The following is a 15,657-nucleotide window of genomic DNA, read 5'->3' as shown; positions in this document are numbered from 1 at the left end:
AACTCGTGAATGCAGCATACTTTCGCTCATATGTTTCCCGAATTGAATGCAGCATGAAGGACAACCCAAAACAGTTTTGGTCTTACCTGCGGAAAAAAACGTGCTCCGGAGGAATCCCAGAATGCGTCAACTATCGAGACAGGACATCAACGTCACCAGCGGAGTCAGCAAATCTATTCTCGTCATTCTTTCAAAACGTGCTAAGTAATAACACACCACCTTTGTCTGAATCGTACTTGAGTAGTTTGCCAATGTTCACTCTGAATTTGCCTGCAACATCATTCACCGAATATCAGGTACATATGAATCTTCGGGGGATTGACAGTTCAAAGGGCCCGGGGTCCGACGGGCTACAACCATCGTTCATCAAGAATTGCTCTTCATCTTTGGCGCTACCAGCATCAATATTATTCAATCGCTCTCTTTGCTGAAAATGTTTTCCCCACGAAGTGGAAGGAAGCTTTGATAACTCCAATCCATAAAACAGGCAACATACATGATGTCACCAATTATAGAGGAATTTCAATTTTAAGCTGCCTCCCTAAAATCTTCGAGAGTATGTTGTTAGATGTTATCTACCCTGTGTTAAAACACATCATCACTTTGGACCAGCATGGTTTTGTAAAAAAGCGCTCGACAACTACAAATCTGATGAGCTACGTGTCGTCGCTGATTGATAAATTGGAAAAACGACAACAGATCGATGCGGTGTACATCGGCTTCTTGAAAGCTTTCAACTGTGTTCCTCATCAGCTTGCTGTGGAAAAGCTAAGGCGGACTGGACTGCCGGACTGGCTGACTAATTCTCTCCTCATACCTTGCGAACCGTAGCCGCCTCGGTGCGACTTGGAACTACACTCTCGGATCCTTTCCACATTTCATCGGGCGTTCCTCAAGGGAGTCATCTCGAATCTCTTCTATTTGTGCTCTTTGTGAACGACCTCTGCAGTGAATTATCGTCTTCTAAAGTCATGTATGCTGATGATCTGAAAATTTACCGTGTCATAACAACTATGGTAGACTGTTGTGCATTGCAAATGGACGTCGATAGGATCATTGACTGGAGCGACAGAAACGGAATGAATGTGAATATTCAAAAATGCAGTACAATCACTTTCACAAGGGGAACATACTCCAATTAAGTTCGAATACTCAATGTGTTCTGCTCCCGTAGAACGAGTCGTATCCGTCAAGGACCTTGGTGTCATTCTCGACTGTAAGCTACGCTTTACCGCACATTACTCTTCCGTTATAGTTAAAGCCTACGCTGTACTTGAACTCATCAAACGCAGCACTCGTGATTTCAATGATGTGTATTGTCTAAAAACACTGTACATTACACTTTTTTTACTTTCTTTTTATTTACGTGACTTTAAGTTTTTTTTTTCAGTCGTCACGCTATACATTACACTGGTACGCAGTATTCTAGAATATGGTGTTACTATTTGGGCTCCGTATCACATCATACCAGCCCCCTGCTAGGCAGCCATTTTGTCCTAGCCAACATCTGCGTTTGTTGAAATCAAAACAACCCAATGCTATTGCACGGGCGACGTGGGCCTAGATGCAGCTAGGCCCATCATATTTTGACTACTGTCAAAGTCCGTATATCTCCATAGCAAATGACAGGAGTGACACCCTCCTGCATCATACACATTAATCGTATCGAACGGCTACAGAAGAACTTCATCAGGTTTGCACTTCGTCGGTTACCCTGGTAAAACCGTTTCCAGCTTCTTCCATATGAAGATCGCTGTACCCTCATCAATCTCCCTACGCTGCGAAACAGACGGATCATTCGCAACGACTTTTCGTTTTCGACCTTTTGACAGACAGCGTGGACTCTCCTGCACTTCTAGCAAAACTTGACCTCAACATTCCGGGAAGATCTTTCCGGAGAATTGATTTTTCCGACGCTCAACACGTCGCACGCAGTACTGCCAGAATAATCCTTTGGATGTTTGCTGTCAACTCGTCAACAGTGTCTATCATTTGTTTGATTTTAATATTAGAAAAGAATTGTTTAAATTAAGAACAGGTTTAAGTTAGTGTTTAGTCTAAGTCTGTGCGATGTAACTTTTCTAATCGAAGACAATATAATATATTGTATTTATATCAAATAACAGATTCTATTGTTCAGCAGTGTTGAAGCCTATACAATTTAAAGCAAGTTTCTCGCTTACTATAAAAAAGATATAAATTTTCCGAATTAGGTGAACATGACAAAACACTAACGTAAACGATTTTGTGGGGTACATTTGTACCCCAGACAAACTTTAGGCGGGCACTGTTAGGTTGGTTAAGTGAAACAAATAGGTTGCACCTGCTTTAATGGAAGAATCAATTTGATTTATGATAAAGTTCGCTTGCAGTTAAAATAAACCATAATGGAATAACAGGGATTGCAAATAGCTCTGGGGTACAAATGTATCCCACAAAATCGTTCTAGGGTTAAGAAGAACCACAAAGTATTCGAAAACATTCGTTGGAAATAGAAAATTGTGATATTTTGTTGTTGTGATCGTTGATCATCATATCACCAACATGTCCGTCTTACCCCCACCATATGTCTGTTTTACCCGCAGTCTGGAAAAAGTGTAAATATTTGTTCAGTGTGATTCAGTGGTGATACAGAATACAATCCAACGGATAACTCATTTTCGACAAAAATCCACATGGGACTCTTATGCGTTTATGGGCAGTATTATACTGCCCATTAAAGCATAATACTACGTTCACACTACGAGTTAAAACATATTTTAGCGCTATCTCGATGACATTTTTCTTGTTGCTATTTATTACAAAATTAGTCATGGGTGCGTTTCGACTTCGTCTCTTCAGAAACCGACACAAACTTTTTGTCGAAATAGATTAGCGCCGGCTTGACGCTAAATCCCTAAAACTAAAACCCACTTTGTGTTTCAATCGAACGACTGGTCAAACGTGATGTCCCGTCCGAGCAGAAGTTCTGTTTACGCCGATAAGACACAGTGAAGCCACGACAAGTATCGGCTTCACTGTGTCTTATCGGCGTAAACAGAACTTCTTCTCGGACGGGACATCACGTTTAACCAATCGTTCGATCGAAACACATACACTCTTATTCTTGTTTACGACGAAAGCGATTCGATCGAATAGTAAGCCCATTTGATTTTGCTGTCGTAAACGGGAATACAAACCACTTTCAAACGTATCTCGCATTCGTCGTAAACAATAATAAGGGTGAAAGTGTATTTTAGTTTTAGGGATTTAGCGTCAAGCCGGCGCTTATCTATTCCGACAAAAAAGTTAGCGTCGGTTTCTGAAGAGACGAAGTCGAAACGCACCCATGACTAATAAGTTAGAATTTGTGTCCTTCATATACAAAGACTAGTTTTACCAAAAAAATTAGCCCTGATGAGAAATTTTGGTGCTTACCCAATTTAGCATAGTATTATAACATGTTTTAAGTCTATAGTGTGCTTTTTATGAGCAGTATAAATAAGGGAAATAATGGATCTTAAATATCTGCACCATGATTGATCCATACTTTTCGACTTACAACTGGATCCGTGGTCGGATTAGATTGTAGCTAGTATATGTACGAGCTCGAAATAAGTTCCGCTGTCTATTGACCACAAACATATGAGGGTATTTAACGGGGGCCACAAATGCAGCGTTTAAAGAATTTTATTATGATTTCTTGACATAATTTTACAATTTGAGCCTGCCAGACCAATCTATTCTTGCCTACAGAACTTGGTGATATGTAGGGGAATTATGGTTAAAACCGACACCTTAAGCTTAACAATTTTTCTAAGTTGCCACAAAACCAATAAAATTATAGTTTTTATGCAGAATTCTTCTTCAGAAAATTCTTAACAAAACTTAATTTTTTCAGCGCTTCAAAAAATTAATTTCATTAAAAATTATTGATTGTAAAACATGGAAAACAAAGTGACTTTTTGTAGGCACTGCGGGTAAAACCGGCACCCTATAGGGGTAATATCGACACCCCCTTTAATATATTTTCTCTCCACTTTATTAAAATCTTTATCTTTATTAAAAATGAGATATATGCGTAAATAATAAAGTGTGAGTATGTATGATGCAAATATGTGGTTTTTATTGCTTCATCATGTAGTGAGAGGAAGAAAGTTCGAAAGCGTAGTACTATAAATAAGAGTATTTTATGCTATAGGATTATTTATTAATGAGTATTTCCAAATAATCCTTGCGCGCATCATTACAACCTCCAGTATCATTTTATTTCGTAAGAGAAGATTTGCAAGCATTCTACGTTCTGCTAATTGGATTCATTCACTTATAAGTGACACACACACTTCTTAGTAAAACTATCTTTTTCAGATTTGATTTTTCGGACTCTGATCATCAACGATCTATTGGGGTATACATAAGATCATTGTCTCATTGTGATAAAGTTCGTCTATGACAAACCAAGAGAACACTAGAAATTCGGTTTGATGAGCTTTTTGCAGAAATAGCAACAGCTTCGATAGAATCAGATAAGCAAAAATTCCAATTTTTGATTTTTAAAGAGACTTACAAGAAATAAACACAATAAAAGTATTTCTGTGTATTTCTGCTGATACTATAGTGTTCTAATAGGCTAATTGAAGTGTCACAAAGATCCCCAGTATTTTGAAATGAATCGCAAGTATACACAACCATCTTAACAGCGTGTCGGTTTTACCCTAACCATAGGGTGTCGGTTTTACCCCAACAGCGCACATTTTTTTATAAAAGCGATTAAAAATATTGAATTTCTCAAACTCGTCTTCAATGTACCTAGTTGATCATAGGACAGGCCGATAATAATAGGTAATGAAAAATGTGGTGATTTGAAAAGCTTTTGTTCGGTTAAAACCTTAAAATCTACCAACGAAATTTAACATCCAGAAGAGTATGAACGCTGCTATCGTATGTTTTGTTAATTTTTATAACATTCGGCGTACTAACGTAAATCCAATTTTTCTTCAAATGCTCTAAATAAACGTACTAATAATAATGTATCATTATGAAATGAATAAAATTTGATTTCTAGGAAATGTTGTGGGGTGTCGGTTTTACCCACAGTGTCGGTTTTTCCCACAATTCCCCTACGCTAAAGATGACAAATTCTGGCACGCGAATAATGATTTTCGAAAGTGTCATTCGGCCCGTACGAAATTCAACAGTGGTCTATTATACCGTTCCGTTGTCTCCGAAGAACCATGTGACTTTATTGTGGAATATTCTTGGAAGCCGGGACTTAATTGTCGAAGGGAATGATGGCGGACAATGTATTCAAGGAAACTTTGATTGGTTATGTAGACTTGCAAATCTATGTATTTTTAAATCCACTTCAATAGAGGTATTTCGATGGTATCGGTTTATATGGGAAATTCTTCTAATCAAACTGCAACTCCACCTGCTCTAGTTTTTTTTTTATATTTATCTAAAACAAAGACTAAAACTATGTTTTTAACGAAAGCATTTTATTTATAGTGCTTAATGTTCATTCCATGTACAAACCAACACTGTTTTTCTTCGGCTTTTGTCATTGTTGTTTTAAACTTAAATTCTATGCGTTTGGCTCCCCGGTCGTGATCCGAATTTTATTTTTTTGTTGGCATAAACTAATTTACTGTTATGAACCATCCCCAAGTTTAGCTAACTGGGAAAACTAGTTGGTATTTCAAGAGTAGAAAATTGAAAAAATGGCATGTAGAGGTAAAGTTTACTGAATGTAATGTTTGGTTCAAATGAAACGGGCGAAAAATATGTGAAGTAACAAAATGATTACTCTTATCTGTATTTGAAGTACAATTTAGTCACTCTTGTCATTGCTCGTGATGGTGATTCGCTTCTGCAACTTACTGTACTCCTCGGTCAGCCGGTCGTATTCGCGGTTCAAGCTCTCTGATTGGGACTTCATAGCTTCCTTGTCCTTACGTTCCCGAGCCAACTCATTCTCAAGTTCGGTAATGCGGTTCTTTAGATCACCAACCTTTTAAATATCAATTATGATTAATCCCATAGTAAACTATTCCCGTAAAAGTAACTTACGTTAAATTCGTCGTCTTCGGGGGCAGATGGTTTTGGCTTATCTCCAGCCTCTTCCTCCTTCTTCTGTTGTGTCAACAGGCTACGAGCGGCTGCGGTCGCACTTTGTGCCTGCTTCATCGATGCTTCCGACTGAGCTAGAAGCTGAGCCTGAGTTGTGATGAGAGAAACTAGACGACGTATGACCAGTGAAAGGAAAATAGCAAATCCGGAGATATAAAAGTTACGCTGGGCACGGAAGAGTCTCATGCTGTGCTGCATGCCGACATTCAAGTGATGTTCCTCTGCAGGATCTGTTGGCACATTACAAGAATGAACAGGTTAAATGCAAAACAAACTGTAAATAGTTTCCAATTGAACAATTGTCTGTTATCAGCAATTATGCATGTTAGCATTTCTTATGCTCCGTTTGTTGGCTGAAACTTCGTCTCGACTAAAGGTCAACGTCTCACAAACGAAACATGATGAAATGCCAGCAACTGACGTGGAAACAGAACCTTTTGGATTAATACCAACCACCAGATGACTCACCAGTGTGGGAATACTTCCGCATTTCTCGAATAGCCTCCAGTAGGAATAAAACCAGCACGAAAAGCAGCAAATAGAAATAGGTATGCGCTTGCCTGCTTAGCATCTCCAGAAACCGGGACTTGAAGAATCGCTGCCATCGTCTTGGGCTTGCCACTGGAAGAACCAGAAGCAGTACGATGAAAATTTCAACGTACAGAAATGAGGCAATTAGGCTCCAAACAAGACTCATTTTATTTTCAGTTGTTATTCGGGCTGTGTCGACTGGCACTTCTAAAAATAGAACGCATTTTAATGCGAAAATCAAACCCGGTATGCTCCCAAAAGCAGTTTTACTTCCGATGAAAGTACATTATATTCTCTTACTTACCTCTAAGTGATGAAATGAATTTATTCAACACTCGATATGATCAACTAACAACGGAAGGGCAAATAAAAACTATATTTTTTCTCTGCAAAACAGGAATACGCAACTTCTTTCAAAATGACGACTGCAATGAATGATCTTCGTTTTTCTGTACCCAGTGGCTTTTGTACGGGTATTTGGGTAGGTGATTTTTCTGGATTTTCTACCTCTGTTTTTACATACCGTTTTGTACTTTGGCGGAAAAGAGAAACTGTGGGTTTGCACGAGCACGAGCGAGTGAGGATGAACGATGAGTATGTACGTGTCTCCTTAGTATGTGTTGGATGTATGCGTGGTTTATTTTGACATTATGCCATAAGAACAACTGTTATAGTGTCTGACTAATTTGTCGAAATGATGATGCTATAAAATTGATAAGCTTCTGCCCGCTCAGCGTGGCAAGCAGAGAATTAGCAAAAGTTGTGCAAAGCGAAATTGATGCTGGCAGAGTTTCTGCGAGCATTTTGCGCGATTTGTGCGAGAATTCTGGCAACGAATTTGCTCAAATGCAACAACCGTTTCTGACAGAAGCGGTTAAACCAACCGATGCTGCTCACTTTTATCCAGAATCCAGTCAGAAATGTACGGCCAAGATCTCTGCACGCTTCCTGCCACATCTTTGTCAGATGTTTTGCTCGATTCGTGCTAAATTCTACCAGGTAGGAATTGCCAGGATCTTTGCACAGTTTATGTCCGAGTTATGCCAGGGTTTTGCTCGGTTCCTGTCAAAATTTGCCAGAAAACGTAAGCGAAACCGAGTTCGCCCTAGCACAACTAACCCGACAGGATACGCGCAGAAATCTAACAGGGCTGCCAAGCCAAGACTTACAGAAATCTAGCAGAGCGGTCTCTACCAGAAAATTTGCTCGCTGGGTGCCTGGTGAGCGCTACCCAGAAAAGTATTTCGAAACAAACATCACATGGATCGGACCCGATTATTTTCGTTAAAAGCAACAAACAATACTTTTTGTAACTAGTATACGAAGCCGCTTACTGTATGTTCTCATTCTGGAATGAAGTAACCAAGATTTAACCAAAGATGCTTTAGGAAAAACATGGTCATAAAGTAATTTATACCTACAATAACAGCTACATTTAGAAAAGCATCGTCGAATATTGAAACTGATTTTTCTCCATTTGAGTACATTGCGATTTAGGCCCTAATGAAAGATCTGTGTCGATTTGACAACTACACCCAGTTAAGCTCAGCCGGAAATGAACCGGAATTCCGGCTGGATCCAGTTCGCATTCCGGCTCCAGTGACACAACCGATTCTAGTTAGAATCGGTTGTGTCACTGGAGCCGGAATGCGAACTGGAACCAGCCGGAATTCCAGTTCATTTCCGGCTGAACTTTACTGGGCAATCTACCCCTTACTCGTACCAAACTCTCTTAGAACCGATTTCATCAGACGGGGTGATGATTCATCACCCCCGATTAAATTTTAAACCAGGTTTAAGGCAGCAGTAAACCTGGTCCAAAATTGGGACGGGAACTGCAGATAGATGTTTTCTTTTTCTTTCCGTTCATTTTATCGTTTGTCCTCTCTTTTTGTCTTACATATTTTAAATGAACTGGCTGCATTTGACAGTTCTTCCTGGCTGAATTTAACGTTTTCGTATTGACACGTCCAGTCCAGGGTCCAAAAGTCCAACGTTTTACCCTTGCTTAACTGTTAAACCATGTTTAACGGTGCGATAAACGTGCGTGCTTATTTAATCTTCCGGCCATCACATCACATGATTTGGTATTCTTAGTATGTATAACAAACATAAAGATAAGGTGCTAAAAACGCACAAAAATCCTGTCAATCCTATTTTTCATTGGATTGTCTGTTCTAAAGATATTACCAAGGGCCGTTCATAAATGATGTCGCGTATTAACAGTTGGGGAAAAGCCATGTATTACCGAGAGAAGAACTAGAAATTTGAGACGCACTAGTGGATCGGGGTTAAAAAAACCAACAACAATTTTTAAACTCTTATCCGCTTACTGTATGTTCTCATTCTGGGATGAAGTAACCAATAATCGAGGTACAAAGTGCAGGATCAAGGAGAGATGTTGGGTATACGAACAAAATATGTCATTTCGACATAGAGCCCATTAGGGCTTAAATCGTAAATGTAAACAAACTGCGTTTTCGCTACTATGGCATTATGCGACTAAAATATTATATTAAATTAGTTAAAATGGTTTATAGATCGATTCATAATTAAACAAAACAAAACGGCGAAACATACATTTTCTTTGACATTTCGTCTTAGGCCCTTCTTCTCATATGGAATATAAAGGACAAACTAACATTTTTTGACAGAACAATGGCGAATTGTTGTTGTTCAAAAAATTATTCTGTAAACGATGTTTCAATTATATAAATGATAATTAATACCTACTGTGATCGTGTCTTATTTTTATGAAATTTGAAGAAAAGATGCACGCGCCCATTGGGTTTCTATGCGCATATTTGCTGAACCCTCTTAAAAATATCCTGTCACGCAGAAAAATAATTTTTAATGTCAAATAATATGAGGGTTGAAATAATAAATTTACCAAGTTGTTCTGTGTTCAATAAAAAATACATGTTTATATAAATAAAACAATTGTTGAAATAATTCTGAAGAATTTATTGGATCAAACATGGAAAATAGTTGGACCAACAAAAATATTTATTGATTTTATCATAACAACAATCGAAATAACAAACAACTTTGTTGAATCAATGAGCTCATTTTGTTGAATAAAACTAATAAAATATTTGGATCAATGCATGTCAAATGTTCAATACAAAAAACATTTTTGTTAAATCAAATAATATCTTTTATTGTTTTAAGCATAACAAATATTTGAATCAATGCATAGCATATATTGAAGCAAAACCAATTTTATTGTATATAAAATATGCCTATTCTTTAATAGGAACCAAAGGCCAACTGTCATGGTGACAAATTTAGAACAAACCATTACTCGCTGACAACAGATCACATCAGTACAAATGAACCTCACAAAGTAAATACTTGCCATTGACTTATTGGCCTTTCTCTAAAAACAGGCTACAAACGCATTAATTTTACACAGTCAAATCATTCTGGAACCGCTTCGGAATCCTGAATGGATGCAGTATGGCCCAGTCAAACCCATTCCGGGATCGGTTAGGAATTCTGAATGGATTCATTATGAGTTCCAGCTCAAAGGCAACAACCGATTCCGACTCAATCGTTTGTTGCATTTGAGCGAGAATCCATAAAGGATTCCAAACCTGTTCCGGAGTAGGTTTGCTTGGAACGAAATGAAATATTATTACATGCAGCGCATACGATTCCAATCACCGTCCCTTTATGTAGTACCTTTGGCCCTGCGTGTGGTTTATTCCAGATATGCGCTATAATGTAGTGCTTCAGAGTCTCAGCTTTTCCAAAAAGATTGCAGAAGGTGCACGAATACGCTCTGTGTCTTATTGTTGGACCAGAGATGGTGAAGTACAGGAAACTGCCCTCTCGAACGGGTATTATTTATCTCTGGTGCGGTGACGTGTTTTCAATTCTGCGATTGTCGTTTTTAAGCCACACAGGGTGTTTTGTTTGAGTCCTGGAATAGAGGAAGGCACCATCAAACGCACCGTGTGCATTCGACTTAATTTATTCACTAACCTTTGTGCGACATCATGATTATTTTCAAGCTGCACTTGCGCCCTTCGAGTCCGGAAAATCTGAGCACTATAAGAATTTACCGAAATCTGAATTCCCTGATTTAAAAATAGCGAATTTCTCCAGCATTGACGCACGTGGGAAAAGCTTTCTTCTTCGTAGTAACTTTTATTTTTTACTTGTTTCAATTCAACAAGGACTGTTAATGTAATGCATTCAGTCCTTTTGAATCAATTAGCTGCATGCTTTTGTTAGAATCACTGATTTGTTTGGAACAAACAATAATTTTGTCGATCTTCGAAAAGCACAGATAACAAAACTTGTAAGATTGATTCAAAAGATATTTTGGTTGATCTAACCAAAAAATAAGATTGGTTTAATAAATTCCTTGGTTTACAATAAAGAATTTTTATCGATTAAAAATGAAGAAATAATTTATAGAATCAAACATGCACAATTCTTTTGCGTGGTCAAGCTCGTCTATTTACCCAGCCCTATCCAGCAAGGCAGAATCAGTTTAGCCCAGCCCCCTGCTAGGCAGCCATTTTGTCCTAGCCAACATCTGACTTTGTTAAAATCAAAACAACCCAATGCTATTGCAGGGGCGACATGGGCCTAGAGGCGGCTAGGCCCATCATATGTTGACTACTGTGAAACTCTGTATATCTCCATAGCGGATGACAGGAGTGACACCCCCTGGTTTAGCCCATTTACCGCGCCCTTCTGAAAACCATGTTCACGGTTTAGCCCTCTCGCAAATGGCGATTGCTGAAGGGCGAAATCATGACTGGAATGCTAATTAGGCGTAAGCATTCTTTTAGTTTATACCCACTAAAAACACATAGGAATCAGATTCTTTGTTATATCACAGAGAAGTTATATTGTTGTAAGGTTTAACCAAAGATGCTTTAGGAAAAACATGGTCATAAAGTAATTTATACCTACAATAACAGCTACATTTAGAAAAGCATCGTCGAATATTGAAACTGATTTTTCTCCATTTGAGTACATTGTGATTTATGCCCTAACGAAAGATCTGTGTCGATATTTGACAACTACAATCTACCCTTGACTCGTACCAAACTCTCTTAGAACCGATTTCATCAGACGAGGTGATGATTCATCACCCCCGATCAAATTTTAAACCATGTTTAAGGCAGCAGTAAACCTGGTCCAAAATTGCGCCGGGAACTGCAGATAGATGTTTTCTTCTTCTTTCCGTTCATTTTATCGTTTGTCTCGCCTAGCCTCTCTTTTTGCCTTTCATATTTTAAATGAACTGGCTGCATTTGACAGTTCTTCCTGCCTGAATTTGACGTTTTCGTATTGACACGTCCCGTCCCGGGTCCAAAAATTCAACGCTTTACCCTTGCTTGACTGTTAAACCATGTTTAACGGTGCGTTAAACGTGCGTGCTTCTTTAATCTTCCGGCCATCACATCACATGATTTGGTATTCTTAGTATGTATAACAAATATAAAGATGTGACGCAAGGTGCTAAAACGCGCAAAAATCCTGTCAATCCTATTTTTCATTGGATTGTCTGCTCCAAAGATATTACCAAGGGCCGTTCATAAATGATGTCGCGTATTGACACAGTTGGGGAAAAGCCATGCATTACCGAGAGAATAACAAGATATTTGAGACGCACTAGTGGATCGGGATTAATAAAACCAACAACAATTTTTAAATTCTTATCTGCGCGACATTGTTTATGAATGGACCGCAAACAAAAAATATTTCATAACGAATCACGAAACATCGATGACAAAGCAGTGGGATCAAGGCCAAGTTCCCCCTGGGTCGAACAAAACTGAGAAGCAACATCAATTTCGGCACAGGGAACAGACATCCATCTCAAGCGCAAAAGTTGAGTAAAAGGCACATCAAAAAGTAATTGAGAGGCTACCACCAAAGATGGTTCTGTCATCATCCAGTTTAGTGCGTGATACTGAATTGATATCCAAGTGAACGTTATAAGTATGGGATATGCCAGTATGGTGGTCGTAATAATCTAGCAAATATTTGTTCAAATGAGAAAACAAGCATTTTATTGTTTGTTCGAAACTGGATGTCTGTTCTCTACAACGTAGTTCTAACAATTAAAATCTTAAATTATTTCTGATTATCAAACCAAACAATCATTAATACACACTAGAACAGGAATAATAACTGGCAGAATACATAGTTACAGGGAAATGAGCATTCGTGGACATTACGATTATCAGCGATCTCTGAATTAGTTAATAGTCGATTGATCCGCTTCAGACCTGGGGGACCCCAGAGGAGATCAGGAATAAGACAGAAGCGGAATCAATGCGAAGTTTTAATTGCATCACTGACGATTTAACACGCGTTGTTAGGAGCTTGATACATTGGATGATGATGATGATGATGTTACCCACCATCAGTGCAAGGGCTATGCCAGTGGCTGCAGTGGCTTTTAACAGCAAAGACAAATGTTGCTAGCAAACGACTTTCAATTTATCGCTGTATGAAGGGCCAAAAAGGGTTGGATTCATAGGCAGAAGTTCTTATGCGCACTCCACAGGGACAGAGAATCTCCTTCCAACAATAAAATCCAGATCTTTGAATAGCAGCATTTGCAATACTCGTTAAAGCACTACCTGATGGTTTGTATAAGAAGAGCGCATCAAGCTTACCGCACCATGACAGATAAGAATACTTACAATAACTATATAATTGCGAAGAATTGGGTCATTAAGCTATATATAGTTTTCCGTTCCATTCGATAAATTTTAGGTCCAATATACATAATATAAAATCATTTAAAAAAAATTCGTTGTAATACGTAAAAACGATTTTCAGATACATAGTCTAACTGGACACCCAGATGGTGCTAGTTACTGACGAGGAGAATCCGAAACACTAAAACAAAAAAACCATACTTCATGTAAGGCATGTGCCCTCATGCACAAAGAAATTGGTCTTGTCCAAAATTTTTCCCACTTGGGAATTTTGCATAATTCCAGGCGTTTGGTACTCATACCAAAAGACAGTTTCGGTTCATATTCCTCGTCGGCAAATAGAACCACTGTGCTTACTATCGAGACATCACTCGGTATAAGCCAGTGGTTTAGTGTTCACGCAAGACGTGTGACTTTTTGGAATTTAGTGTCTAACTAGTGCTAATTTGGGTACTAGTTCAGATACATAGTCTAACTGGACACCCAGATGGTGCTAGTTACTGACGAGGAGAATCCGAAACACTAAAACAAAAAAACTAACAGCAAATTCTTCATGTAAGGCATGTGCCCTCATGCACAAAGAAATTGGTCTTGTCCAAAATTTTTCCCACTTGGGAATTTTGCATGATTTTTTTTTGTTTTTTAAAATAAATCTTATGTAAACTTGGCAACCATACATAGGAAAGCTGCGGTTATTTACATCTGGCCTATCAGGACAACACTCAAAATGAAAAAAAAACTATATGCAGTGGATGGTGTTTATGTCAAATAAAAATAACCCTGCGGGAAAACTGAGAAAACATGCCTTAATTTTTTCTGACAGGGCATCATTTGTCGTGAGATTCGATATATCAAATCCTTCCAATAGTTTTAAATCCAGACTGTCAACATATTTCTTTATTTTAAATTTTAATATTATTTTCAGGTTTCCTGAGTTGGAAAAAAAATCATTGTTGCAATCACGAAAATCAGCTTTATCGATGTAAGTAATAAAAAACGACTTTTTGCCTTTCTCAATAGAAAGGTATTGCAATTGTTCTGAAAACCGGATTTTTTAACGGAGGCCCAGAGGGCCGAGTGACATATACCATTCGATTCAGTTCGTCGAGTTCGGCAAATGTCTGTGTGTGTATGTATGTATGTGTGTGTATGTGCGTATGTGTGTGTATGTGACCAAAAATGTCACTCATTTTTCTCAGAGATGGCTTAACCGATTTTGGCAAACTTAGTCTCAAATGAAAGGTGCAACGTTCCCATAGGCTGCTGTGGAATTTCTAATGGATCCGACTTCCGGTTCCGGAATTACAGGGTGATGAGTACGAACACGCAGAAAATGTCGATTTTAATGAATTCTGCAATTAATGCATAAAGGTGAATTTTTTTCCAAAATATGACCACAACTGCTTCGATTTGTAGTATTAGGTCACTAACATCCATTCAAAGTCTATTTGGCCACATTGGCCACCATCATCGGTTCCGGAAGCCCCGGCGGAAATATCTAAATTCAGAATAACAGTCACATCGGTTTCTCGGAGATGGCTAGACCGATTTTACTAAACTTGGCCTCAAATGAAAGGTATTGCGTCCCCGTAAATGGTTATTTAATTTCATCCCGATCCGACTTCCGGTTCCGGAGTTACAGGTTGTGGCGTGCGATCACATAGCAAATTGTGATTCAAACCGATACTCCGATGAAAGCAAAAAAGGTAAAAATTTCGCTAAAATGTCTCTCAAACAACTTAAATTTGCTGTTCTAGGTCACCGACGGCCAACCAAACTTTCCTTGACTACATTGACCACCATAGACGGTTCCGGAAGTGCCCGGGAAAAGCGGCCATCTTTCAAAATTTACGAACTCACATCAGTTTCCCGGAAATGGTTGGGCCGCTTTTCACAAACTTAGTCCCAAATGATAGCTATAATATCCCCACAGATGTCTATAAAATTTCGTACGGATCGCTTATATGGGTCCGGAAATATAGACTAAATCGTCCGGTCACATATGAAATTCCCATATAAGCCGGAACTCAATTTTTTTTTCAAGGGGGGGGACCCCATGAAATTTCAGAAATCGAATTCGTATTTTTGATGCCAAACATCTTTAAAATGCATGAAACGTCGAGATTTTATGTTATCTCGAAATTTTTTTTTATAAAAATCGACTTTTTGGGACTTTGCCGATTTCGCACCATTTTTCAGTTCAATATTACCGTGGCTGATTTTTTCTTTTTCAAAATTTTAGAACTCGAATAATGATTTATTTTCCTGTATATAGTTGTCATGTGATGTATAATAATAAAATGTTATATATGCATTTAAAAGTTTT

The 15,657-nt window shown here is 38.4% G+C and overlaps 1 protein-coding gene across 2 annotated transcripts; it reads right to left on the bottom strand.

Moving 5' to 3' along the window:
- Window positions 1-5,456: 5,456 nt before the first annotated feature.
- On the bottom strand, window positions 5,457-7,181 carry LOC131694341 (B-cell receptor-associated protein 31-like). Of its 2 annotated transcripts, none has more exons than XM_058983012.1 (4): window positions 6,944-7,181; window positions 6,562-6,846; window positions 6,049-6,338; window positions 5,457-5,989 (listed from the first exon to the last, which is right to left on the bottom strand). In XM_058983012.1, the coding sequence occupies exons 2-4, from the start codon at window positions 6,803-6,805 to the stop codon at window positions 5,810-5,812; spliced, it is 714 nt and encodes a 237-aa protein (XP_058838995.1). In that variant the 5' UTR covers window positions 6,806-6,846; window positions 6,944-7,181; the 3' UTR covers window positions 5,457-5,809. The 2 variants fall into 2 exon arrangements, with proteins under 2 accessions (XP_058838995.1, XP_058838996.1); XM_058983013.1 differs by having other exon boundaries at window positions 6,577-6,846; window positions 6,944-7,177.
- Between the last annotated feature and the right edge of the window lie 8,476 nt (window positions 7,182-15,657).

The sequence above is a fragment of the Topomyia yanbarensis genome, chromosome 3, assembly GCF_030247195.1.
Source record: "Topomyia yanbarensis strain Yona2022 chromosome 3, ASM3024719v1, whole genome shotgun sequence".
NCBI lineage: Eukaryota > Metazoa > Arthropoda > Insecta > Diptera > Culicidae > Topomyia > Topomyia yanbarensis.
This window is presented reverse-complemented; position numbering and strand designations above follow the sequence as displayed.

Bases quoted from the DNA above. Each gene is read 5' to 3' on its own strand.
- LOC131694341 (XM_058983012.1), bottom strand. From the start codon at position 6,805: ATGAGTCTTGTTTGGAGCCTAATTGCCTCATTTCTGTACGTTGAAATT. The intron at 6,339-6,561 runs GTTGGTATTAAT...ATGTGCCAACAG, and splicing joins CACTGGTGAGTCATCTGGTG to ATCCTGCAGAGGAACATCAC. The intron at 5,990-6,048 runs GTAAGTTACTTT...GATATTTAAAAG, and splicing joins CCGAAGACGACGAATTTAAC to GTTGGTGATCTAAAGAACCG.